Source organism: Prionailurus bengalensis, chromosome C2 (genome assembly GCF_016509475.1).
Source record: "Prionailurus bengalensis isolate Pbe53 chromosome C2, Fcat_Pben_1.1_paternal_pri, whole genome shotgun sequence".
Classification (NCBI taxonomy): domain Eukaryota; kingdom Metazoa; phylum Chordata; class Mammalia; order Carnivora; family Felidae; genus Prionailurus; species Prionailurus bengalensis.
The window spans coordinates 81,481,999-81,509,996 of NC_057350.1; the positions used below are offsets into that span (position 1 = coordinate 81,481,999).

General features: G+C 40.7%; 1 protein-coding gene across 1 annotated transcript; it reads right to left on the minus strand.

The window, feature by feature from the left end:
• Positions 1-4,711: 4,711 nt before the first annotated feature.
• DNAJB11 (DnaJ heat shock protein family (Hsp40) member B11) lies at positions 4,712-27,966 on the minus strand. The gene is made up of 10 exons (XM_043594658.1): positions 27,561-27,966; positions 24,681-24,837; positions 19,677-19,774; positions 17,839-17,971; positions 14,225-14,367; positions 13,367-13,449; positions 12,390-12,447; positions 6,287-6,398; positions 5,882-6,041; positions 4,712-5,170 (listed from the first exon to the last, which is right to left on the minus strand). The coding sequence occupies exons 1-10, from the start codon at positions 27,626-27,628 to the stop codon at positions 5,106-5,108; spliced, it is 1,077 nt and encodes a 358-aa protein (XP_043450593.1). The 5' UTR covers positions 27,629-27,966; the 3' UTR covers positions 4,712-5,105.
• Positions 27,967-27,998: the final 32 nt, after the last annotated feature.

Here is a 27,998-nt window from a genome sequence, read left to right on the forward strand (position 1 = left end):
GGTGTGACTGGGCCTCTGAGACCAGCTCGCTGGCCGTGGCTTGCTGTCAGTAGACGAAGTAGGCGTCAATTCTAAACACAATACCACTCACTATTCACAGAAACAGCTAACGCATTTTATTACCGTTAATATACGTCGTAAGAAGATGCCTGGCTCCAGACCACAAAACAAATAGCCCCACAACAAACAAACAAAAACCAGACAAACAGAAATAAAAAGAGAAGAAAACAAAAGGGGGAGAATTGCACCTACAACCAGAAAAAATAATATAAAAGAGATTTTTAGATGACTGTAAGCCCGGTACCATAGAAGTGGCCTATCTTCGTGGCGCCTGGGTGGTCAGGCATCCGACTTCAGCTCAGGTCACGATCTTACAGGTCCTGGGTTCGAGCCCCGCGTCGGGCTCTGTGCTGACAGCTCGGAGCCTGGAGCCTGCTTCGGATTCTGTGTCTCTCTCTCTGCCCTTCCCCTGCTCATGCTCTCTCTCTGTCTCAAAAATAAATAAAAATATTTTTTAAAAAAGTGGCCTATATTCTTAGCATAAATGGATAAAGTTATTTATTAAAAGAAATGGAAAACTGTGACATGAAAGACAGCGAAGTTCACAAAGTTTACAATTTAATCATATCATTGGTTTATGCCATAATTCCTTTATCTTCAATGTCATAGCTCAGGTGAATATATAACTTTTACCAAAGAAAATAACTTTCTCCCTGTCTCCCTATATAATCGTCCAAAGTGGAATGTTGTTTTCAAATGCATGACCATCTTGAACAGGCCTGGGAGTGGCATCCCAAGGTCTGCCCTTGCCCTTGCCCACGCTGTAATAGTTGCACCTTGGCCCTGCTCCTCTGGGCCTCTATGCACATTTCTCATGGATTCCTTCTTCAGGGAACATTCTCAGGATGCAGCCTGGCTCTAGCCCTCCCAGCCCCTTCAGCCCTCCTCTGCACTGGCCCGTGACATAAATGACATGGGCCGTAGGGGCTTCTGTGCAAGATGCCCCTTCTATGCTGGACCTTAGGGCGACCGACCATACTGGTTCGCCTGAGACTAAGGGGTTTCTGGGGTTGCTTTGCTTTTCCCTTTCCCCCTTTTCATATTTAGTACATGTCCTCCTGGCACATTCCGGTCTTTCTGTGCCTGGAGCCAACTGAGAAAGTAGTGACAGTTTCCATTTGGTCTCTGCAGAAATCCTTCAGCAGTTGCCCTGTTTGGTTTTTTCCCAAAGTGAGTGTATGTGGGGGGAGAGGGTTGTCACAAGGCCAGAAATCCACACATGTGCAGGTCAATGAATGTTTCACCCTGTTGGACACTGGGGACAGACAACCTGTTAGCGTTCCAAAAATATGATGTTTGGGGCACCTAGGTGGCTCAGTCAGTCAAGCATCTGACTCTGATTTCGGCCCAGGTCATGATCTCACGGTTCGTGAGCCCAAGCCCCATGTCGGACTCTGTGCTGGCAGCAGGGAGCCTTCTTGGGATTCTTTCTCTCTCTCTCTCTCTCTCTCTCTCTGCCCCTTCCCTGCTTGTGCAGGGTTTCTCTCTCTCAAGATAAATAAATAAACTTAAAAAATATATATGTTTTACCAGAAATGCAAATTGCTTCAAAAACAGTTCAATCACATATATTACAACAGAACAGCAATAAAAACTTTTAGTCAGCTTAGGCAGCTATGACAACTTACCATAGACTGACGCTTTAAACAACAAACATTTATTGCTCACAGTTCTAAAGGTTGGGAAGTTCAAGATCAAGGTGCTGGCAGATCCAGTGTCTGGCGAGGGCGTGCTTCCTGATTTGCAGATGGCTGTCCTCTGGTTGTGTCCTCTTGTGGTGGAGGGATCGTCTCTCTCTCGTGTCTTCTTATAAGGGCACTAATTCCATTCCTGAGAGCTCCACCTTCATGACCTAATTATCTCCCAAGGGTCCCACCTCTGAATACCATCATACTAGGGATTAGGTCTAAAACTGATGAATTTTTGGGGGGAGGACACGTTCAGCTCATAGCAATAACTACTATTTAAAGAGCGCTTGCTACATAGCAGGTACTGCGGTAAGTTTCAAATACATCATGTTGTTTAATGGTCGTAATATGAGGTAGGGGAGGAGACTGAAGCTCAAAGAGGTTAAGCTATTTGTCTGGAGTCACAGAGCTGAGCTGTTAATTGGCAGGGAATCCAAAGTCTCACTGTGCAGTCCACACTTGGACTCAGAACTGCAGACTTGGGGTGAAGCACGATCGCACTTGAGCAGACTGCTTAGATTCACAGACTGCTTTCTGGGCAACTGTGGGGAGTTATCAGTCAAAGTGTCTTCTTCCTGGACCTGAGTCTAAGTCATTAACTCTTTCCACAGCAAGGGCTAAATAAAAGATATCTGTGGACTCTAGGAATTGGCCAGAGTTTCGCCGGATAGTCTGACATTCCATGATCACTCTGGATTCAGATGCTGCACCAAAATCCCAGGGACGACATGCCCCTGGCTAATAGCCCATGGCTACTGCTAAGCCAGTTCCTCCTGAAAGTGAGCCACAGTGATAAGGTCTCTGCTTGAAACTTCAGACCCTAAAGTTTGTGCTTCAAAGGCCACCAGAGAAATGAAAAACTCAGTGTGGTATTTTGTGACAGTTTGGGTTTGCATCCCCTTTGATCAAGTTCTCTGCATGCTGGAGCTGACTACTTGGGTTTCAAATGCTGGCCCCACCACTTTTAAGCTGTGAGATGTAACTCGGCTTCCTCATCTGGATACTGAAGGTCACAGTCTCTCTTTCATATTAATGAGCTCATCTGTATAAAGTACTTGAACAGAACCTGGCCCATAGTAAGCACTCAATAAATATTTTTTACTAAGAAGACAGTTTTCAGTGTTCTTCACTTGGAAACTCTGTAATACATAGAATCTTCTGGTTTCAAGGCAGCACACATGATTGCTACAATCTCCCAAGCCTAAGAACCCTCCCTGCAACGTTCCTGGACAGACGCTTATCTACTTGGTAGGGAACCAGCTGTCTCGGGGACATTTTGGGACATTAACATCTGGGAAAAATTTATACCATAGTGCTAAAAGCTCGGGCTTTGGAGCCTGGTTTTAAGATCTCCCCACATCTCTACCTCCACCATTCTGCTCCAACGGTTTGTAACAAGAAAATCTGTGAAACTTTGGTACAAATCATTCCACATTACAGGGTGCTTCAGACAAAGCACTTAAAGTGAACTAAAGCTCAGAGTCAAATGATAAAAGAATATTCTTTTTTAACTTCTCAAATCGTGGCTGTCTGGACCATGGATTAACAGGTGTGACAAGGCCCCGTTAACATTATTTGTAGCAAGAACACAATCTCTATGGGGTCTTTCTAGCCAAGACTAGTAACTCTAGCTCTTACCATGTGACTGACTCTTGCAAAAATCTTAGAAAGAGGAGGATGAGCCAGTGCAGATAACGATCAGGAGTTCTCTTGGGCTAAGAAGTGTAAGGGAGTGGTGCCTGAGTGGCTCAGTTGGTTGAGTCCAACTCTTGATTTCAGCTCAGGTCACCATCCCACAGTTCTTGAGTTTGAGCCCTGGGTCGAGCTCTGCACTGACAATGCGGAGCCTGCTTGAGATTCTCTCTCCCCATCTCTCTCTGCCCCTCCTCTGCTTGCACTGTCTCAAAATAACATTTTTTAAAATAACTAATAACAAAATAATAAAAATAAAAGTTATTTTTAAAAATGTAAAATGTTGATGTTTATTCCTAAAAAATGCTCAACTAGGACAACCCAGTACATAACGAACAGCAAATGTACAAAAAGTCCACTAAACTTTATATGTATTTATGTGGTTTCATTTGAATTCTAAGATCTCCAGCATTTCAAATAAGCCTCTTAACTTTGTCCTTTTCCTTCACAAGTGAACATCCAGTTGTGCTCAGGTCCAAATAGTACCTGTCAAAGTGTGCTGCTGCTTCTCACCTTGTTAGCTGTACTGAGCTGATGAAGTTTTCATTTTTTCCCCTTTTCCACTCATGTTTGTAAATCGGGAGCAAAATGCAACGAAAAAGCAAATAGTATCACTGGCTGCTGAAGAGACAAAGGAGGGAGTGCTTCTGGAATGACACGGATGGCTGGAAGGCAGCTCCACACACACAACAGAAATTGTCCCACTCTATGGAACCGTGCAGTCCACAAGTATATGAAAAGTAGTGTGGGACGGGGCTGCAGAAAAGTGAAGGAGATTCAAAAACCAAGTCAACTCAAGTCGTGTGCCACTGAATCAGAGGCCACCTGGGGAGGCAAAAGTAATCTGCCGGTCACACGCATTTTTTAGGGCCAATGGTAATCCTGGTTCCTAACACAAACCAAAGGCTTTTTAATCATGAGGTCAACAGAGATTATGTATGTGAAAGTACTTTTAAACAGTAAGGTATCCATATCAGATTATTCCCGAATGAAATGAGAGGAAATGTATTTTCTCAGGGACAATTGTACCCCAGTCTCTACTCAGTTTCTTCAAGCTCCTTTCTAGAAGATACTATGTGCGTTTAATTGGGTATGGGGACTGGATCATTACCACCCTTTTTGCAGGTTTGTGGGTCCATCTTGGCTGATGGGAGGTCAAGCCGACTAGCCCGCAGGAGCCCAGGGGGACACAGGGTAGATCAAGGGAAAGTGACCAGATGGGATGGAAGGACAACAGTGTAGCTAAACCAACAAGAAACAGGAGTCAAGAAAAAAATAGCAACAAAATGTATTTAAAAACAGACTTCTCCAGTTGGCATTTTGAATGAAACAGCTAACAATGAACTCCAACCCTTTATATTGTGTTTCTTTTGCTCCTGGAGTCCTCTTGCAGCTTTAATTCTTGAAACTCAGCCAGCAGCACCAGACATTAATCCCCATAGGGAGAGGTATTATTAAACCTTTTGCTGGTCATTCTTTTCTGAATACAAATGGACAAATTCTTAAACCCTCTTGCTCATTTCATGACAATCATCAGGAGAAAAAAATTAAGCCAAACTTGCATATTGAAAATAAGAACAAAAACACACACACACACAAAAACCCCTGTTGATAATAAATATCGCTGATTCACTTATGTTAAACAAAGTCCAATTTTATTCACTCTTAATATCCTTGCAGTCCATTGTATACCTTCTGCACTGATCCTTGTTTCAGTAGCTGTTTGATACCTGAAGAAAGAAGGAACAAATGATTCCATCAACAAAAATGTCACTTCTGTAGAGTTCGAAGAACATGTTTCACGCAGAGGCTCACAAAAGGCCACAGGACAACAACGGATCTGAACTGTTCAAGTTCATTGCATGTGGATACCCTTCACCCCCCACACGCACATGTAGGTCCAAGACAGCCCCTCATGACTTTCTGGTGCTTAAGCACACATACCACACATAATCCCACAAAACCCTACCAAATGAGAAGTGAGAAGAGGCCATCAAAATGGAAAGAAAGCTCTTCAGTTGTCTTCCATTCCCTCCTCTTTGTCTTCTTTTCAGTTTTGACCTCTTCCACCGTTCTCTTTCCTCTTATTATTTAGGACACACCAACTGGGCCCTTCCCTCATCAGCCATCGCAGACACCATCCTAAGGCCCCTAGCCCTTCTAATGTATACCTCACCTTTCCCTCTACAGTTTGGTCCAGACACCCCAAGTTTTAAAGCCCAGCACACCCAGCCTTTTTTTTTTAACACAGTGACAGAAGAATTTTGAATATGTCTTTTACAGAAAGTCAAGTCCAATTCCTAGTTCTGTCTGCAGTAGGGTTAGTGGTTGATGCGTGATGTCACTGGAGGGTTTTGTTTTTATTGCCCCTTTTTAACTGCTGTTCTCATACTCATATACCACATATACGCACGTACTCTCTCTCTCATTAGACTGCTCACCTTCTCTTGCTTCCTCTGTTAACTGTTCTTTTGGAAAATCTACATCGAAAGTGATTATCAAAGAGCCCTTAATGTTGTTGTTGTCAAAGTTGGGGAGCCCTTCTCCTTTCTTCCATAGCTTGGCCCCTGGTCTGGTGATCTTATCCCGGGAAATATGTACCTAGAAAGCAAAAGGGAATGGGCTGGAGTAGGATGGGTACTTTTGAAGTACGACACACGGCTTCTAGTGAGCACTGGTGCCCAGAGTTCATGTCACAGCTCAGCACAGCAGCAAGGATAAAGGGTCAGGGAACCATCATCAGGGGATTGAAAGCCAAAGAAATAGGTTTTCCAAATAAAAAGAAAAACCAAACACATAATCTCAAAACCATCCACATGGAGGAAGCAGGAAACTGGTCTGTTTACCTTGTGGCCATCCAAGTGAGTAATATCCATATCAAAGCCCACCAGAGACTCGACTAGTGAGATTGTCACGTTTGTATATAAATCATCTCCTCTCCTTTCAAATATTGGGTGCCTAAAAACAGAACAAGGCAAAAATAAAAGACTTCCATCTTTGGAAAACATTCAAAGGGTTTTTAGAAAAATCTTGGGAAAGGATGAATACCACTCTTTGAAACAACAGGCATTTACTAGACATTCCTCTGTGGATAGTATTAACTGAAAAATATAAAGTTGTGTAAAATTTATTATACCCTATGTTTAAGGAGCTTAGAAACATCAGAAGGCAAAGCACATAAGTAAAACTACGAGTAATTAGACTACAGAAAATTCGCTTTGATATACAAGTGCTCTGGATTACAAGTATGTTTCCAGAACAAGGTTTTACTGTATTTGCAAATGACTTATCTGATGAAGATCTATCAGATCAAAACCTATCAGACTCAACACTCAAGACATAAACAACCCAGTGAATTAAATGGGCAGAAGACATGAACAGACACTTTTCCAAAGGAGACATCCAGATGGCTAACAGACACATGAAAAGATGCTCAATATCACTCATCATCAGGGAAATACAAATCAAAACCACGATGAGATACCACCTCACACCTGTCAGAATGGCTAAAATTAACAATACAAGAAACACCAGGTGTTGGTGAAGATGCGGAGAAACTCTTCTATTGTTGGTGGGAATAAAAACCGGTGCAGCTGCTCTGGAAAACAGTATGGAGGCTCCTCAAGAAACTAAAAATAAGCCTGGCTAGAGGTTTATCAATTTTGTTTATTTTTGCAAAAAACCAACTCTTGGTTTCATTGATCTGCTCTACAGATTTTTTTAGATTCTGTATTGTTTATTTCTGCTCTGATCTTTATTATTTCTCTTCTTCTGCTGGGTTTGGGGTGTCTTTGCTGTTCTGCTTCTAGTTCCTTTAGGTGTGCTGTTAGGTTTTGTATTTGGGATTTTTCTTGTTTCTTGAGGTAGGCCTGGATTGCAATGTATTTTCCTCTCAGGACTGCCTTTGCTGCATCCCAAAGCATTTGGATTGTTGTATTTTCATTTGTTTCCATATATTTTTTAATTTCTTCTCTAATTGCCTGGTTGACCCATTCATTCTTTAGTAGGGTGTTCTTTAACCTCCATGCTTTTGGAGGTTTTCCAGATTTTTTCCTGTGGTTGATTTCAAGTTTTATAGCATTGTGGTCTGAAAGTGTGCATGGTATGATCTTAATTCTTTTATACTTAGGAAGGGCTGTTTTGTGACCTAGTATGTGATCTATCTTGGAAAATGTTCCGTGTGTACTTGAGAAGAAAGTATATTCTGTTGCTTTGGGATGCAGAGTTCTAAATATATCTGTCAAGTCCATCTGATCCAATGTATCATTCAGGGCCCTTATTTCTTTATTGATTCTTTGTCTAGATGATCTATCCATTGCTGTAAGTGGAGTATTAAAATCCCCTGCAATTACCACATTCATGAATGAAAATGGAATTATTGCAACCAATCCCTCAGAAATATAAGCAATTATCAGGGAATACTATAAAAAATTATATGCCAACAAACTGGACAACCTGGAAAAAATGGACAAATTCCTAAGCACCCACACACTTCCAAAACTCAAACAGGAAGAAGTAGAAAACTGAACAGACCCATAACCAGCAAATAAATTAAATCAGTTATCAAAAATCTCCCAACAAATAAGAGTCCAGGACCAGACAGCTTTCCTGGGGAATTCTACCAGACATTTAGAGCAGAGATAATACCTATCCTTCTCAAGCTGTTCCAAAACATAGAAAGGGAAGGAAAACTTCCAGACTCATTCTATGAAGCCAGCATTACTTTGATTCCCAAACCAGACAGAAACCCAGCAAAAAAAAAAAAAGAACTACAGGCCAATATCCCTGATGAATATGGATGTAAAAATTCTCAATAAGATACTAGCAAATCGAATTCAACAGCATATGAAAAGAATTATTCACTATGATCAAGTGGAATTCATTCCTGGGCTGCAGGGCTGGTTCAACATTTGCAAATCAATCAATGTGATACATCACATTAATAAAAGAAAAGAACCATATGATCCTGTCAATCGATGCAGAAAAAGCATTTGATAAAATTCAGCATCTTTCTTAACAAAAACCCTCAAGAAAGTTGGGATAGAAGGAACATACTCAAACATCATAAAAGCCATTTATGAAAAGCCCACAGCTAATATCATCCTCAATGGGGAAATACTGAGATCTTTCCCCCTGAGGTCAGGAACACGACAGGGATGTCCACGCTCACCGCTGTTGTTTAACATAGTGTTGGAAGTTCTAGCATCAGCAATCAGACAACAAAAGGAAATCAAAGGCATCAAAATTGGCAAAGATGAAGTCAAGCTTTCACTCTTTGCAGATGACATGATATTATACATGGAAAACCTGACAGACTCCACCAAAAGTCTGCTAGAACTGATACATGAATTCAGCAAAGTCGCGGGATACAAAATCAATGTACAGAAATCAGTTGCATTCTTATATGCTAATAATGAAGCAACAGAAAGACAAATAAAGAAACTGATCCTTTTCACACTTGCACCAAGAATCATAAAATACCTAGGAATAAACCTAACCAAAGATGTAAAAGATCTGTAGGCTGAAAACTATAGAAAGCTTATGAAGGAAATTGAAGAAGATATAAAGAAATGGAAAAACATTCCGTGCTCATGGATTGGAAGAATAAATATTGTTAAAATGTCAATACTACCCAAAGCTATCTACACAGTCAATGCAATCCCAATCAAAATTACACCAGCATTCTTCTCGAAGCTAGAACAAGCAATCCTAAAATTTGTATGGAACCACAAAAGACCCCCAAATAGCTAAAGTAAAATTGAAGAAGACGACCAAAGCAGGAGGCATCACAATCCCAGACTTTAGCCTCTACTACAAAGCTGTAATCATCAAGACAGCATGGTATTGGCACAAAAACAGACACATAGACCAGTGGAATAGAATAGAGACTCCAGAATTGGACCCACAAAAAGGATGGCCAACTAATCTTTGACAAAGCAGGAAAGAATATCCAATGGAAAAAAGACAGTCTCTTTAACAAATGGTGCTGGGAGAACCGGACAGCAACATGCAGAAGAATGAAACTAGACCACTTTCTTACACCATTCACAAAAATAAACTCAAAATGGATAAAGGACCTGAATGTGAGACAGGAAACCATCAAAACTCTAGAGGAGAAAGCAGGAAAAAACCTCTCTGACCTCAGCCGCAGCAATTTCTTACTTGATACATCTCCAAAGGCAAGGGAATTAAAAGCAAAAATGAACTATTGGGACCTCATGAAGCTAAAAAGCTTCTGCACTGCAAAGGAAACAATCGACAAAACCAAAAGGCAACCAATGGGATGGGATAAGATATTTGCAAATGACATATCAGACAAAGGGCTAGTATCCAGAATCTATAAAGAACTCACCAAACTCCACACCCAAAAAACAAATAATCCAGTGAAGAAATGGGCAGAAAACATGAACAGACACTTCTCTAAAGAAGACATCCAGGGGTGCCTGGGTGGCTCAGTCGGTTAAGCGTCCGACTTCGGCTCAGGTCATGATCCTGCAGTCTGTGAGTTTGAGCCCCGCGTTGGGCTCTGTGCTGACAGCTCAGAGCCCGGAGCCTGTTTCAGATTCTGTGTCTCCCTCTGTCTCTGACCCTCCCCCGTTAAAGCTCTGTCTCTGTCTCAAAAATAAATAAACGTTAAAAAAGAAGACATCCAGATGGCCAACAGGCACATGAAAAGATGCTCAACGTCACTCCTCATCAGGGAAATACAAATCAAAACCACACTCAGATACCACCTCACACCAGTCAGAGTGGCTAAAATGAACAAATCAGGAGATGATGCTGGAGAGGATGCAGAGAAATGGGAACCCTCTTGCACTGTTGGTGGGAATGCAAACTGGTGCAGCCGCTCTGGAAAACAGTGTGGAGGTTCCTCAAAAAATTAAAAATAGATCTACCCTATGACCCAGCAATAGCATTGTTTTCACTCTTATGTGGATCCTGAGAAACCATGGGGGAGGGGAAGAAGAAAAAAAAAAAAGTTAGAGAGGGAGGAAGCCAAACCATAAGAAACTCTTAAAAACTGAGAACAAACTGACGGTTGATGGGGGGTGGGAGGAAGGGAAGGGTGGGTGATGGGTATTGAGGAGGGCACCTGTTAGAATGAGCACTGGGTGTTGTATGGAAACCAATTTGACCACAAATTTCATATTAAAAAAAAAACAAACTAAAAATAGAACTACCCTAAGATTCAGCAATTGCACTATTAGGTATTTAACCAAAGGATACAAAAACACAGATTCGAAGGGGTACATGCTCCCAATGTTTAAAGCAGCACTATCTTTGGCAATAGCCAAACTATGGAGAGAGCCCAAATGTCCATCAACTGATGAATAAAGAAGGTATGTGTGTGTGTGTGTGTGTATGTATGTGTGTCTGTGTATTTTTGTTTGTTTTGTTTAAAATAATTTTTTATTGCCTACAATATTATTTTTTTGTGTCTTTTTTTAAAAATTTATTTTCTTTTTTAATAACTATAAATTCAAGCTTAGGGAAGCTTGCCTTTGTCTTGAAAAAACAACAAGAACAACAACAACAAAGCTGTTATATCATTTGCTAACCTGATCTCATTTTAAGAGAGAGATGGTAATTATACTGTAAGAGTAAAACTTATACCATGAATGATGCAGATCTAAGTCTGGTGGCATTAAAAGGCGATAGTGTTGTTGACAAAATTATAATCTGCTGGTGGCATTTGTGGAAAAGAAGAACTTGAAATTTTTAAATAACAGTAAACTCCGTTAGAAAATTCTAAAGTGTCTCACAGACCAAAAAGGGAACGAAGTTAGTAAAATGCCTCAACAGAGTTTGAATAAAACCCTGGATTTGAGAGTTATTAGAACTTGGGTATGTAAAAATAGGGTGGTAGGTTGGGGTCATGCTTACAATGGTCTCAAGTTCAAATAAACTACTGTGACAATACACCACTTCACAGGTCACACACTTTCCCACAGGTTTTTCTTTCCTTTAGTAGGTCCTGGCAGAAGGTGTGCTCAGTTGCCTTCCAATACACACACACACACACACACACACAATCAAATATTACTCAGCCACCAAAAAGAATGAAATCTTGCCATTTGCAATGATGTGGATGGAGCCAGAATGTAGTATGCTAAGCGAAGTAAGTTAATCAGAGAAAGACAAATACCATATGACTTCACTCATGTGTAGAATTTAAGAAACAAAACAGATGAACATATGGGAAGGAGGGAAAAAGGAGAAGAGAAGGAAACAAACCACAAGAGATTCTTAATGATAGAGAACAAACTGGGGGTCGATGGAGGGAGCTGGGTGGGAGATGGGCTACATGGGTGATGGGCATTAAGGGGGGCACTTGCTGGGATGAGCACTGGGTGTTGTATATAAGTGATGAATCACTGTATTCTACTCCTGAAACCAATATTGCACTGTATGTTAACTAAAACTTAAATTAAAAAAAAAAATAAAGATATTAATCCTTCATCAAAAAACAAAAACAAAGTGGTAACAAGAGAGAAATAATAAACAAGAAAGCCTGAGTCCCAGGCAAAATTCTTGTATAAGCGGCACTTCATGCTGAAGAAAAACTGAATATCATGTAATAGAAGGTTCTTTCTATGTAGAGTCCTACAATCTTGTATGGTGCCATGCTTCCTCAGTCGAAATCTCAGGTCTCCTTGAATACCACTTGTATTTGCCTCTCTTTTACAACTCCTTACTTGTTTTATCAGTTCTTTCCTCCCAACATCTTTTGGATTTGTAGGTCGTGAGTAAATATATAATGGCTCAATCCTAGGCCCCAACCCCTAATTTTTAGTATTGTTGTAGAGTTACAAATGATCATTAAGGCAATTAAGTGCATGAAACAGAGTAAAAAGTCTAGCCATGTCCTGGTGGCTATCCAGATTCTCTAATCTAACTCATCTGAAAAGCAGGGGCTAAAGAGAGGGACTCCAAAATCAGATCACGTACTTGACAACTTTGATTCGGAACCGCAGGTCTCCTGGCTCTCCATCCACATGAGGCTCACCTAATCAGAAGAGATGATGGCATGTTGTAAGTCACACAAGTTGAACACTGCAAATCTATCCGCAGTTGAGAGAATTTTTTAAATCCATTACCTTGGGTGTTGCCTACCAAATCTACCCATGAAAGCAGTATCTCTAACTGGTTATATCAAGTTTCGGATTATTAGTAAAGATCACCTGTGTCTCAGGCACGGCAATAAACAACTTGACCTGTTTCCTAAACAAAGAAAGATTCATTGATTTCTTGAACCTGAAGTCTTAAAGCTTCTTTTTTTTTTTTTTTTTTTTTTTTTGGAGTTTTAAATTTAACCTCAAGGGGAGGTCTGAGAGTATCTTATCAATGCCAAATAGAGCTATACATCTTTCATTGCTGAGTTAAAATTAATCCATTAAGGTCTGGACACTCTAATTTATTTATTTCTTTATTTATTAAACAGATTTTTTTAAGTTTATTTATTTATATGGGGAGAGAGAGCACAAGCAGGGGAGGCAGAGAGAGGGAGAGAGAGAATCCCAAGCAGGTTCCAAGCTGTCAGTGCAAAGCCCAATGTGGGGGCTCAGTCTCACAAACTGTTAAGATCACGATCTGAGTTGAAATCAAGAGTTGGGACGCTCAACCAACTGAGCCACCCAGCACCCCTGGACACCTTAAATTTTGATATAACTTAGGCTACTAGATAAAAAGTTACTAAGTGGTAACTTTTGGCCATTATATTCAAAAGATAAACTGTAATGCTATGGCTTAACGTGGAAAACCACGAAGGTCCTGAGAGGTTTAAACCGGACAAAAGACTGTGGGACATGATACGTGCATTTACTATGTGGCCATTAGGATAGGGTGTGAGGTGGGGGTGGGAGGCATTCACAAGCACCCAGGGAATAGAAAGTGAGGACAGTAAAACATCAATATCAACATCTCACCTTCCCCAATAAAGGGATACTCCATGCCATCTCTCACCCCAGGTTCTATTTCTACCTCCAGCGTTCGTTCTTCATTCACTAGTCTGAGACAAAGAGAGTTTAGAAAGAAAAAAAATGAAAATACAAACCAAACCCCAGATACACATAATTAATTTTTTTTCTGTTCTATCAGAGTCGTTTCTTGGAAGACTGTTCTGTACCTCTAGTTGACAAAGCCATCTGAGATCCTTTTATATCTTCTATTTGCCAAAAGCTAGGGCAAAGCTACTCTACCTTACATAATCTTGTAACTTGCCTCCGAAGAAACCTGCAGCAGACTGATTACTCTGAGCCATGTGATCAATAACAGAGTAAACTACTCACACTCACATAAAGGGCACCTGGAACCACATGGTCATGTTTATCAGGAATCAGCAGCAAAGTTTGTCCTATCAGATATTTTTCCTGATCCCAGGATCCCAGGATATATATATATATCATACTGTTTAATTAAATAGTTGTGTTCCTAACATAATCAGGAAAGAGTCTTTCTCTAATCTGAAATGTTAGCTAGACATATAGGACTGCTCTAATATTCTGAGTGGGAAAAATGAAACACTAACATTTGAGGAGGATATTCAGAAATAAAGGGTACTGCTTATTAGTTCAGAAACACAGAAGGCAATATTTAGAAGAAATACTTTTGGAAAATATAAAAATGGACATGTCTTTGTTCCATCCTCTGGTAGAACTTGAGAGCGTGTGAAAGAAGGGTATGGAAAGATAGGGGAAAATCTAGATCTAGACCATTAGCATTTTATCAGACAAATGACATGATTCGAGTGTCTCTTGGTGGAACAAAGAAAGCGCTCCACTTACTTGACATTAGGGCATTCATCACAGACCACCTCTTGAGTCATTTGGAAGCGCCCCGGGCCCAGCTGGGTAGTCCGCATCTCTTGCCGGCAGTTGCATTTTCGTTTGCCAGGAGCCTGCCTTGCCACAGGTTTGTTTCTAACTACCTAGAAACACATAAACAATGTCAGCTTCTCTCTCTGTAAAAAAGCCTCTGGTTTCCTCAACTGATCAGGGCTGCACACACGCCCATGCCAGAACTTCCTCTTCTCTGGCAAGCTACCCCTCAGGGAGACCTGACCCAACAGAAGTCTCTGTGGACTTACAAATCAGACCCCCCTCAGGAATGAAGCAAACGGATGCTTAAGTGATTCAAATTCTGAAGCTGGAGAAGAGAGAGGGGAGTCAGAAGAGGGCCAGAAAATAACGTGTATGATATGGGCATTTCCGAGCCACAAGAAAACACCGCTGAGTTAAAGGAGTTCACAGAATTGCTATCCTTGAAGAAATCTGAGCCGTGCAAAGCAAAACCACAGCCTGAAGAACAACCACAGCCTTCAAAAGCTGATATTAGCTGCCACCATACCATTATCTACGATAAACCCAATGAAAACACTTCCTTGTTTCAGGCAACTCAATCCAGGGCTGTTTCCCACTGTTATCTCAATTCAGACACTGAATATGTAAGGGGCACAATAATCATCTCTTTGTAGTTGCTTGCAATCAAACACGCCGATCGCTCAAGGTATGTGGGAAGCAGTACATGTGAAGAAACGTATTCCTGTGTTTGCCTGTTTAGTTAGCCAAACGTTGAATCACAAGGCATGTGCTCAGGCAGCAGGATGACACAAATGTTTGGGAGAAAAATTCCTTAAAGCCTACAAATATATGAAAGCCCAGGTCAGCAGAATAAATGACAACAGTAACAGTAATTAGAGCAGACACTTTATAGCACATACTACAAGGCAAGCAATGCTTTTACATGTATGAACTCATCCAGTCCTCACAACCAGCTCATGAGGCGGGTAGTGTTACTGTCTCCGTTGTACAGGGGAGGGAATGAAAGCACAGAAAGGTTCAGGAACACAACCAAAGTCACATAACTAGCACATGGCAGAGCTAGTGTTCGAAACCAGGCAGTCTAGCTCCAGAGTCCATGCTTTTAACTACTATGTTCTCTCTCAAGGTAATTTTTCCCAGAAAAAGAATTTTCCACAGAGTCGTTTAAATAGCAAGGTCACCAACATAGATTTTTGTTTCGGGACACACTAACTGCAAAGAGTGATGTACACAGTATATATCGGTGATGTCTGCAGACAACAGGTCTGCAGGGAACATGGGGGTTAATGAGGCTCACCTCTTTTCTCCCAACCCAACAACCCAGCTTGCTTTTGAAGGAGAGACGGCCCAAATACTTTCACTGCCCTTTCTCTCACCCTTCAGCCTGAACAACAGTATGACGAGACAGCTGCATCCTCTGTAATTGTCCAGTCCTCTTTTTTCAACTCTTCAGAGCAGAAGCCACAACTAAAGAAAATGCTTCTTGTCGAGCTGGTACATATACGTGGGCTACCAGCTGGCTCCTCCCAAATCCTGGAAACACTGTAAGACGTCGATTCCAGGAAACAATAATCATAACACACAATTTGTGAGAAAACTTCAGAGACAGAAGGCTGTACGTGAACCGGTATATGTGCAGTGTGGTGGCTGCATCTCGGGGCAGCGGTGGCTAGAGGGGGCACTGAGAAGGTGTCAGGGAAAAGCAGTTGACTTTTCTGCTGTCGTCTTGCTCCTGAACGGCCTTGGGACGAGTTTGGGTGACCCCCTCTCCTCCAAAACTGACAGACCCCAGACAGCAAACAAGACCGAAAAAAGCCCTCCCAGAAAACAAATAAAACACAGTTAGAACCACGAGGCAAGGGCTCGCCCCAAGATGCCCTCCCAGGGCAAGAAAGTTGCTGATCCCCATGGCGGAGGGAGTGTGAGCTCAAAGGTCAAAAAACCATCTAGACACCTGAGCGGTCTGACTACATGCCCTCCACCTCCCACCCCCCAGAAAAGACAACAAACTGGATAAAACATGTATTTTAAGCAAATGTATTAGAGAAGACAGACCAAGAATTTAAAATAAGCATGGTAATATTTAAGGAGATAAGGGAAGTCATCAGCAAAGTGGAATAGAATAAGAAATAATGTAAGAATCCAGTAGAGATATTATGTATAAAAATACGAGTTGAAATAAAAACACAGCAATGGGATACTATTAGGATGGGTATAGCTAAAGACTGAAGTAATGAGCTGGAAGTCCCAAATAAGGCACTCTTCTAGAAGAAAGCAGGGGAGGCTAAAGAAGCAGAATTAAATATATATATATATTTATTATATATGTACATATGATATATATATACACTTATATATTTATATTTATAAGAAAATTAGGAGATAGAGGCAGAAATGCCAACAAAGAGGATTATATATCCGAAAACACGGAGATAAACTTTCCAAGACTAAAAAAAGATAACCTCAAATTAAAAGATCCCGAAGTTTTAGTAGAAAATATTATGTGAATCGTTTTCTGATTTTAGGGCAGAGAAGAATTTCTTACACAAGACACAAAAACTCACCATAAAACACTGATAAATTTGGCCACATTAAAATCAATTACCTCTGTTCATTTAAACAAATCTTCGATATAATGAACACACCAGTTACAAACTGATAGGCTATATTTTTATCACATATGGCCAACAAAGACCAAACATATGAAAGTGTTTATCCTAATTAGCTGAGAACATGCAAATCAAGAGCGTAATGAGGTAGCATTTTTACCCATTTGACAGGCAAATATTGAGAAGCCTAACAATTCACGGTTTCAGAGAGGTGGTGATCTACAGGATCTCTTATAACTGGCTGGCGGAAGTGCTGGTACTAATCAATTGAGAAAACAATACGGAATTATCTTGTACGAATGAACGTTGGTACATATTACCCAGCAATTCCACGCTCACATATATGCACCCAAGAAAATTCTTGCTCCCATGTACCTGGATGTGTGTATAAGAATGTTCACAAAAGCACTATTGGGAAGTGGAAAAAAAAACTGGAAATAACCTACGTGCCTACTGATACAATGTGGTCACAATAAAATTCTACTCAGCAGAATTACATGTTACAGCAACAACAGGCAGCAATCTTGATGACACTAGAGTGAAAAAAGCCAGTTCCAAAGACTGTAAAAATAGCATCCTACCATACACGAAGTCAAAAGCAATAAAAATACAACAATATCTTACTCAGGTATTCATGTACATGTAACACAACAAACAAACAGGAGTGCCAAGGGAACAATAAAGACAGAACACAGGACAGGAGCTCCCTCTGAAGGGGAGGCAGGGGGATGGAATAGGGAAGTACGTGGAGGTAGACGGACATGGTCTTGCTGTATTTAGTTCTTGGGCTGGGTGAGGAGCTCATGAAACAATGGGATTATGAACCTGGGATTATGATGAACTCAATTCTGTGCATCTGGTCACTCTCCCCACCCCTGAAAGACAGAGCAGGTACCCAGAGATTTCCTGCTTTTAGTCAAAAGAACAATTCTGGGAATTAATATGAATAGCTATGTTGTTGGAACTTACTTCCACAAAATTTCCCGCATATACTTCTTCCAAAGTAACTTCCAAATCTACAATAATATCACTTCCTCTTGGAATATTTCTGTCTTGCTGACGAGGGGTTCCTCCAAACATGAAACCAAAATCTCCAAAGAAGCTGTGGATAAGTGTAAAAATCATCAGGAAAAGAAATCAGAGTTCATGTCTTGCAATTATTTTTCTTCGCATTGATACAATATTGTGTCCTATCAACATAATATTGTATAAAAACTGACATTTTTAATATACTGGAGTCATACATCACACACAATTTTTTGTCATACATCATACACAACTGTATTGCCATATCCCACAGAAAAATTTTACTTTTTAATACATATTGTCCAGACATATGGTGCGGTGCATACAGTGCATCCATGAATTCAAAGTTGGGCATAATCAATGACCTACTAATCTGTTTTAATATCAAGGAATATCGAGATATAATAGACTTATTGAGAAAGGGCCTAGTACGTATAAACTCATGTAATACTGACTCAAATGGTAATTTTGAACACTTGTAATGTTCACTTTGTGTAATTTTTAGAAACTAGCTTTAATTAAAGAAGCTACTGTTCTGTACAAAACTCTTGGGTACATAATTAAATAAACTAAAAAAGCATCAGACTTAGTACAATTCTGGACCTTAAGAAAAAGGACGTTCTGATCTCTACAAGATCAAAATCAGTTTTTATAAGTAACAAAAGCATCACTTTGAATTAATACAATGATCTTCAAATGTGCAGGTGTTCTAATCTTAATGTTAATTTTTGATGTTAAGAAGCCTCAGATGTTGGCACAGTGATGCCAGCTAGATAACTACTTCCCACCCACCAACCAATCTTGGTGAATAGATTCCCTGAAACTTCAACAAAAACAGAGAGGGAGGATTGAGGAGGGGGGGTGGTGGTACAGATGGCGTTTTCTCTCTTTCTGGCATCCCTAGGTATCACTTCTAATTGTCAAGGGAACGGACACTTCCTAGTAGGCTAAAACAACCAAATCAATCCTGGGGAAGAGAAGGATTTCCAAACCACATTACCCACACAAGTCCTGAAAAATCTACTGTCACCCCCAAATACTAGATGGGAGAGACTATTGTGTGCAACAGTGATTCTTACCTTCTTTGGGAAAGGGTTCACAAAACCCTTTAAGAATCTAAAGAAAGCAATAAACCCTCTCCCCATAGAAAAGCATACTCAAACATCTTTTTGTTTATACCTTGATTTGAAACCCCAGATTAAGATCTTATATGGCATCATCAGGGCACACAAAAATTCAAATGCTCAACAAAGAGGGGTTCAAAGAGTGGGAGGGAAAGGTGTTTATTATCCCAGCCATTCAGCACTCCTGGAAAGCCACATGCGACAGAAGACAAAAAGCCTCTACTCTAATTCCTTCCACCAATGCCAATTATTGTAGTTGTCTCTCCTGTTGATAGGATGAAAAAGAGGCAGTTCTGGGTATGGGAATAGAAATCTCTCGCTCTCTCTGCTCATAAGAAATAATTTCGTTCATTAATGGTCTGCAGATTCTAAGACAGCGAGGGGACAACATACAGTGCCCCCAACATTGTCAAGGGTGACTTGACTGATTCAGTTGGCTGGACAGGAACCTGTATTTTCTAGAGCTTTATGAAAACAGAAAAGTATATTCCTACAGGAATATTGACCTACAGGAAGGATTGACCTTGTGGTCAAGAATCAGTTGAGCTGTACTCTTCATCAAAAGCTTCTGAAGCAGGCAACAGGGATACATCTTTAACAATGACCGCATGATCCATTCTCAGACACTAATACTTTGCAGATGGGCAAATTACTTACTGTGAAAAAATGTCTCCATGGGAGCTCTGATGCCCATCTTTTAATCCCTCTTCACCATAAGTATCATATTGTTTCCTTTTCTCACTGTCTGACAGAACCTGGGGGACAAAAGCCAGTGGAGGAAAAGATCAGGTGTTGGCAAGATGTGATGAAGGTACATTCCTGTTTTTTTTTAAACTCTGATACTGGGTCTAAGCTTTTTGTGGAATGCAGTTTCCACTCTGTATTAAGGCATGTTTATATTTTCTTTGGCAGACTAAATTCTTTGATGCACTGTTCATTTTGGAACTTCTACATTGCTCAACTCATGTCTTTAATTTATCGAAATTCGCCTAGTCACATAAAAACCATATGAGATAAGCAATGTGGCTATGAAGGTGAGGGCAGCAACAGGAAAGAGGGGAGATGAATTCCTCAGGGTTACTTCCCATTCAGTGTGATTCTTGTGCTCGTGCAGTTAACCTGTATGAGGCAGTAGCTCTCTGAACCATAAATTAGGATGGGACTATGACAGATTGCCATTAGTGATAGAAGCAGTAAATCAGGACAGCATGAAACTCTGCTCAGTCCTACATGTCCATATCATATACACCCCTCCATGTTATACACATTAGGAGACTGACAAGTCAAGGAATCAAATGGCCCTTCAGAAGGGTCTATCCTGCTCTATTTTCACATTCCCTTTTCTATTTTGGGCAGTATCTAGAAATCCATTTGTGGAAGAATGCTCTCTGACATGTGTATGTTTAAGTTTGTAATCTTCTGAGTTTGAATTACAGAAAGTAAAAAACAAAACAAAACACTGCTCTATGAAGACTGCTCAAGGTCAATTTCACAGCTTGAAAAGATTGGACCCATTTGAAGAATATAAAAACTAAATAAGCTTCCATACTTTTTCAAATTTGCTTTCAACATGCCCCCCCCCCCCAAAAAAGAGAGAGATAGAAAAAGCTTCCCATCTATTTAGAGAAATCTGAAGTATTTGCACACATATAATTTTGACAGTTAAATAACTTTATACCTTCTTTGTCATTTTATTTAAAAAAAATTTTTTTTTTCAATGTTTATTTATTTTTTGGGACAGAGAGACAGAGCATGAACGGGGGAGGGGCAGAGAGAGAGGGAGACACAGAATCGGAAACATGCTCCAGGCTCTGAGCCATCAGCCCAGAGCCCGACGCGGGGCTCGAACTCACTGACCGCGAGATTGTGACCTGGCTGAAGTTGGACGCTTAACTGACTGCGCCACCCAGGCGCCCCTTCTTTGTCATTTTAAAACTTCTGTTTAGACAGCAGATTGAAGGGTTATTTCAAACCCATACTTGCACTGGCTCAGGAAAAGAGGTTGGAAGTAGATGGGGCTTGCTGACTCAGCAAAAGAAAGGGAAGACCTGACTAGCATATATAAACAGGACACACTTCTGGCTCAGGGCTGAATGATGTATAAGGAGCCACTAAAATATTTTATCTTTCTAAATTTATCTTAAATGTTAAAAGAAATTGCGTATATAAGAGAGAACATTCTTTTTTCTTTTTTTTAATGTTTATTTTTTAATTTTTTTTTTTTTAACATTTATTTATTTTTGAGACAGAGACAGAGCATGAACGGGGGAGGGTCAGAGAGAGGGAGACACAGAATCTGAAACAGGCTCCAGGCTCTGAGCTGTCAGCACAGAGCCCGACGCGGGGCTCGAACTCACGGACCGTGAGATCATGACCTGAGCCAAAGTTGGCCGCTTAACTGACTGAGCCACCCAGGCGCCCCTTAATGTTTATTTTTGAGAGAGAGAGAGAGAGAGAGAGAGAGAAAGAGAGAGAGAGAGAGAGCGTGAGCACGGGAAGGGCAGAGAGAGAGAGACACACACACAGAATCTGAAGCAGGCTCCAGGCTCTGAGCTGTCAGCACACAGCCTGATGTGGGGCTCAAACTCATGAACTGTGAGATCATGACCTGAGCTGACTGAGCTACCCAGGTGCCCCAAGAGAAAGCACTCTTAAAAGGAAAGACAAATGGGTTAGTCCAAAAGTGACCAGAGTACTTGACTAAAAGCATTATGATAGACCACATGGAAAGGAATATTTGGTAAATATCCTCAAAAGGGGGAAAAAAAAAAAAGCTACTTCAGGGAAGTAGAAATGGGCAGAATTCACTTAAAAACAACAACAACACAAAACCTCAAAATTCTTATCATCATGTGATCTGCAGTTTCAATATTTTTACTTTCAAGTCTACTGTGGTCTGGTCTTGCAAAGAAATGAATACCACACACGGGTCTAAAAGAAACACCATTTCAAAACCCCCAAACAAAAACTATTTTAAAGTCAGCCTCTTTACGGACAGCAGAGGTCTCTGTAATAACCCTCCTCAAAAAACTGCCCTTAAAGTTATCTATTGTAATTCACTTCTTCCTCAGTTGTCTTCTCAGGAATGCAATTTTATTCCATGGTCTTAGAAGCTATTTTAATTTCAAAAGAAAGAAAGGTTCTTAGTTGACTGGCCAACCAACCTAGAGTCTCAACTAATTAAAATGCCAACAGTAACCCCAGTTCCGTAGAGAAGACAAATTTCTATTCACAAAATACTCTTCAACTTAACTGGGATTTTGATTCGTGAACACTAATTTATCTACCGACCAAAGGCAATCAAATGAATGATATAAAGAAAAAAGAAAATTAGACCTAGTGACTAGAAAGGTTCTTAGAGTTAAATAATCTTCAATCTCATGAATGATTTATGTACAGCCTGCCTAGGTCATAGCTAAAGAATATGGTAGACTTGAAAGAACATGGTAAATTCTTAGCAGCAGCTTCCCTAAAAAATATTTTGGACTATTGGGTTCTTAGCAAACAATGGGAATATTCATGGGAAATACAGTGAAAAATATGGAATCTATATTATCAGCAAGAAACAAAATGTTCTGCCTAATTTAAGAGGATCCACCAACGCTCTCAAGTTTATTTGTGGGTTCCAGGTTAGGAATTTTGGTCCTATAGGATCCCTGAAGGTATCAACAGGAAAAGGGGGACCCCATTAGGCCTAGGTTTCCCCTAGGTATAAGTCACTGTTTCAGGTCAGTGGATTCTTTAACTTAGGCCTTGGGATCTCTTCCTTTTGGGTTTTTCTGACTACTAAAGTATTTTTCAGATTTGTTTCCAGCCTTCTCACTATCCAGGGATTTAACTTGAATTCAAAAGTTTTAGCTCCATAACTTCCAGAGTTTATTTTTTTCTGTGTCCTTCTAGAAAACAGCAATGGTGACTAGCATGACGACACTGGAATGTATAACTGAAATCTGCCAAGACAGCAGAATTTCAATGTTCTCACCATAAAAAGAGACAAGTGAGGTGCCAGACGTGTTAGTTACATGGGCAGAATCCTTTCACAATATATACATATATCAAATCATCATGACATACACTTTAAACATCTTACAGTTTTGTCAACTATACCTCATTAAACCTGGAACCCCTCCCTACCCTGATCTCTTAATCTATTTCTAGAGGAAAGGTGAATTGCAGCACATGAAAAACAGCTAACTAGGGGAGCCTGGGTGGCGCAGTTGGTTAAGCGTCCGACTTCAGCCAGGTCACGATCTCGCGGTCCGTGAGTTCGAGCCCCACGTCGGGCTCTGGGCTGATGGCTCAGAGCCTGGAGCCTGTTTCCGATTCTGTGTCTCCCTCTCTCTCTGCCCCTCCCCCGTTCAGGCTCTGTCTCTCTCTGTCCCAAAAATAAATAAACGTTGAAAAAAAAAAAAGAAAAAAAAAAAAAAAGAAAAACAGCTAACTCCTGGGGCACCTAGGTGGCTCAGTCAGTTAAGCCTCCGACTTCAGCTCAGGTCATGATCTCACAGTCCGTGAGTTCGAGCCCCAGAGTGTGTCAGGCTCTGTGCTGACAGCTCAGAACCTGGAGCCTGCTTTGGATTCTGTGTCTCCCTCTCTCTCTGCCCCTCCCCTGCTCATGCTCTGTCTCTCTCTGTCTCAAAAATAAATAAAAACATTAAAAAAAAAAAAGAAAAAGAAAAACAGCTAATTCCTAATTTAAATAGACAAAAGATTATCAGAACTTATTTATAAGATTTTTTCACCATAGTGTTGAAAGAATCTGTGTATAAGTTTTTCAAATAGTATATAATTTATTAAGCATTCAACAAATATTCTTCAGTGTTATTAAAAATGAAAAAAAGAAAATGTAAATAAGAATATGCCCAGCTCTATATTTTATGGTGACCTAGTGTAGATTAAACGAGATGATATTGAAAGTGTCTTCCTCTCTAGATTAGTTTGCAAATTGCAAACTGTAGCTGTGTTTTGTTTGATCGGCACAAAAAAGAAATTTTTAAATCAAATTAGTTACAAAAATGTTCCAAAAGAAGTACATACAAATCTGGATTAGCACTTCTCCTGAAAAATTAAATGACTTCTCATTTAATTTAAAATAAAAACACCATGTTTTTTTTTAAATGGCAACACCATGTTTCCATTTGTACATGGCAAAAACTGGCTGGGGTTGAAAAACAGCTTCCCTTGAAAGGGGGCAAGAGGGCTTTAGTTTGTCACAGTCCTCATCGTTCCCTTAATAGGGAATCCCAATATGGAGGCAGAGTAGCCACGGTCATGTTTTATCTTATAACCGCCCTGCACGCTGTGTGTCTGGTCCATGTGGGCATGTGGATTTGCAATCTTCATTCAGATTTTGATTCTATTTCTGGCTCTAGCTCTCAAACTGATTGACTGAGGATCAGTCTACTCATGAATCTATCAATCATTCTTTCATCTTTTTCAACATTACCCTCCTTAATAAAACAAATACTGTTGGAGAAAAAGTCAGAAAATGGCAGCATGCTAACGCTAATGTACAATATAACAGCAAACACTGATTTTATGTTTACCCATTGTCTATTTTGAAAAAGAAGTGACCTGAAAGAAAGGAGTGCTACTCTGTGTTACACTGTCTTTTCTGTAACTGTAGGTTTCATTCCTATTTCATCCTTTTTACTGACTCACCTCATAAGCAGCACCTAGATCCTGGAATTTCTCCTGAGCTCGAGGATCATCGGGGTTCCGGTCAGGGTGAAGCTGTAGAGCCAGTTTCCTGTAGGCCTTTTTAATGTCTTTTATAGATGCACTGCGAGGCACCCCCAAGATCTTATAGAAATCTCGCCTGGGGAGTAGGGAGAGGGAAAGGGTACTTCATTAAAGAAGCATACATTACATTTTTCAAAGTGAAATTTTTTCTTTACATTAGGTCTGTGAATGAGTGAAGAGGTAGGAAAATGAAGATATACACATGATGCACAAAAAAAGAATGACTACAAAGAGAAACCTCGGAATTTGTAACGAGTTCTTATACATTGAAGCAATCACAATGACAGCCTACGTACTTTTTGAACTTTGCTGAAATTATACAAAACATCTGTGGTATACTTCTCTTAAAACTATCTTCAGGCAAGAAAACTATCATTTATGGTTATATGTGTTACTTTCAACCAATAACCGTATAATCAAATTAACTCTCCTTTTTCATTCCCTCTATTAGTGACTTTAAATGACTTCTGGCTGTTTCCTAAGGTCCTTTACAAGATTACATCGCATAAATGTTCTAGTAGTAGCTTTGTTTGAAATGTTAAACATGAAGTGACTGAAATTAAGTTCAGAGGCTAACATGGAGGTTAAGCCAAAATCCAGTAAGAGCCCTGAAGAAAGAATAGCATCTATTTGGATGTATGAGTTGTGTGTTTTTTTGCTAAAAACGGAAGTATCAATCTTGCAGTCATTGTTAGTAGTTATACTAGTTTGTCATGGTCAAGTCTTAATTATAGACAGCTGCTGAAGCCCACATACAGGAGCCTGTAAGTCTCAGAAGCTACAAATATACACATGGCATGATATGTATGTGGGAGATAAGGGCTGACCACTGACCACCTTGCACGGGACTATGCTTGAACCAAATTAATTACAAAAGGAATCTTTGCAAGAAGGGCCAATGGATACAACAGAGTATAATAAACTTTCAGGGCAGGGACTGTAGCCCATAGAAGACATATATATACATATACATATATATATATATACACACACACACACACACACACTGTATATACATATGTATGTACATATATATGTATATGTGTGTGTATATATATATATATATATACACACACTGAATGAAATGAATAAACATGCTCACAAACACCTACTCCTTTTGGCAGAGTCACTTGAGCCACCGAAAGTTATTCTGAAAATGCATTTCTCAACAAAGGTGATGGGAAAGTTGTTCACAATGGACACGCTAATGTAGCAGCAATGGTGATTTTAAAACGTAGTGGGGATAAAATGCATTGGGGTGCCAGGTGATATAAGCCACCACACTGAGAAAATTATTCCATAAGCTCTTAGTCCCACTTTAGGAAAGTCATTTAATCATTTCATGTAGAAGTTTGTAAAATGGTCACTCCCAAGGGATTCCATGAAAGTTAGATGCATTAGCCTCCTCCCAAAAATCTGCAAACATCTGACATCTCTTGAGACAAGGACTAAATCAAAAGGTTCATTAAAATTAATAACAAAAGAGCTGTTTAAAGAATGCGTCTCACTTAGAATAATACAAAAATAATAATGTGATGTAATAACAATATAATAGTATAAATATGATAATAATATAAAATGGCTAAGTAACAGCTCAGAAAAAATCAGGGAAAAGATGACTGGCATAGTTTAGCATCAATATTACAGTTCCCAAAAGACTTCTTTATAAAAGGCTGATGTTTAAAGCTAAAGAATTAACAGTAGTCATATAGACATTTGTTTAAATATCTTAGGGTATGTGTTGCTTTAATTAAGTACTAACAAAAATATACTAAGAAAAACAAGCATTACCTAGAAGAAGTTAATTTTTAAGAAATTTGAAATGTTTCACAAGATAAAGAAGACAACAAAGTTTAAGCAGATGTGCACGGGGGAAAAAACTTTTAAGAAATAACAAGCACTTTCAATTTTAAAGCTTTGTTAAGTAGCACCTTCTCCATTTAGAGAAACTTATGAATTGTTAGAAGCTAAGACTTTACTATTTCCCCACATTCTAAAATATGAGCCTGGCAGATCATATCCCGTGGTCACCAGGCTTGTAAGATCATGGATCTAAACGGATGGAAGGATCCTTAAGAGTTCAGGTGCTCCTATTCCCTTCCTACAGGAGGAACCTTATTACCCTCATGTTACAGATAAGAATTTAGGTGGTTCCTTCAGAGTCACATAATTCGTAAGTGAGGTGGGTGGTCTTGAATCCCAGCTCACTACCTGTTGGTGAAATGCTGTTCCCGCTCATAAGATTATTCAGCTTCTCAAGAATGTACCATGGAGAGAGACAGTGAGGCATGATGACAGCTTAGGTTCAATTATCTCAAGAAGCTGGGAAGTTCAAGAACTCTCCAAAGCGTCTGCCTTGCTCCCTCAATCCAATTTCCTCTAGTCCCAGCATGGCTTTCCTACCTGTTCTCACGTCTTCACTCAGACTCGCAAAATAACCCACCCACTTTAATGTCAGCCCCTCCAATGGCTCGATGCAGGCTCAACACTGTATGGTCCCCTTTTCCATCCAGCTCAGCAGTACCCCCACCCCCACAGTGTGTCTGGCACTGCATCCAAATCCCACTCCTCTGGGCAACTCTAGCTCTAAGGGCCTCTGGACCTAAGCTCCTCTCACTCGAGCCACCCACTGCTCTCCTCTCCAGCCCGCTGGCCTGGCCCACACCAGCCATTCTTCTGCCCCCACCGCCTCACCTCAGCAACGCCCCTCTCCACTCCCTCAGTCTGGCAACGCTCCCTCTACCCCAGCCAAGACTGACCGACTCACGGGCCCCGTGCCCGCGGGTGCCTGTTCCTCACCCGGCGATCACGGCCCCGAGGAGGTACAGCAGCAACAGGCAGAAGGTGCCCAGGTTCTGCGGGGCCATGGTTTCTCTGTGCCGGCCTCTGTGCCGGTCCCTAGCCCACGCGTTCCTTACGGACTCCGCCGCCGCCGAGTCGGCTCACCAGCCCACCCGGCGCTGAGAGGCCGCCTCACACCGGGGTCTCCTCCTCGGTCCGGAGCTACAGCTAGCTCGCCCCCTCCCCTACCAGTCCACTTCCCGGGAGTCCCGAGTCCCCGGGAGAGAAGCCCCTAGCAGGCGAGAGCCAATCGCTGCTCGGGACATCACACGCGGCCGGCGCCTCGCAGCCAATCAGCGCAGTACACTTCACCTCCGAGGAGGCGCGGGCGGCCAGTTAGGCTTCCGAATTGCAGCCGCAGCTCAGGGCCTATTAGAGGAGAAAACGTCAGAGGAT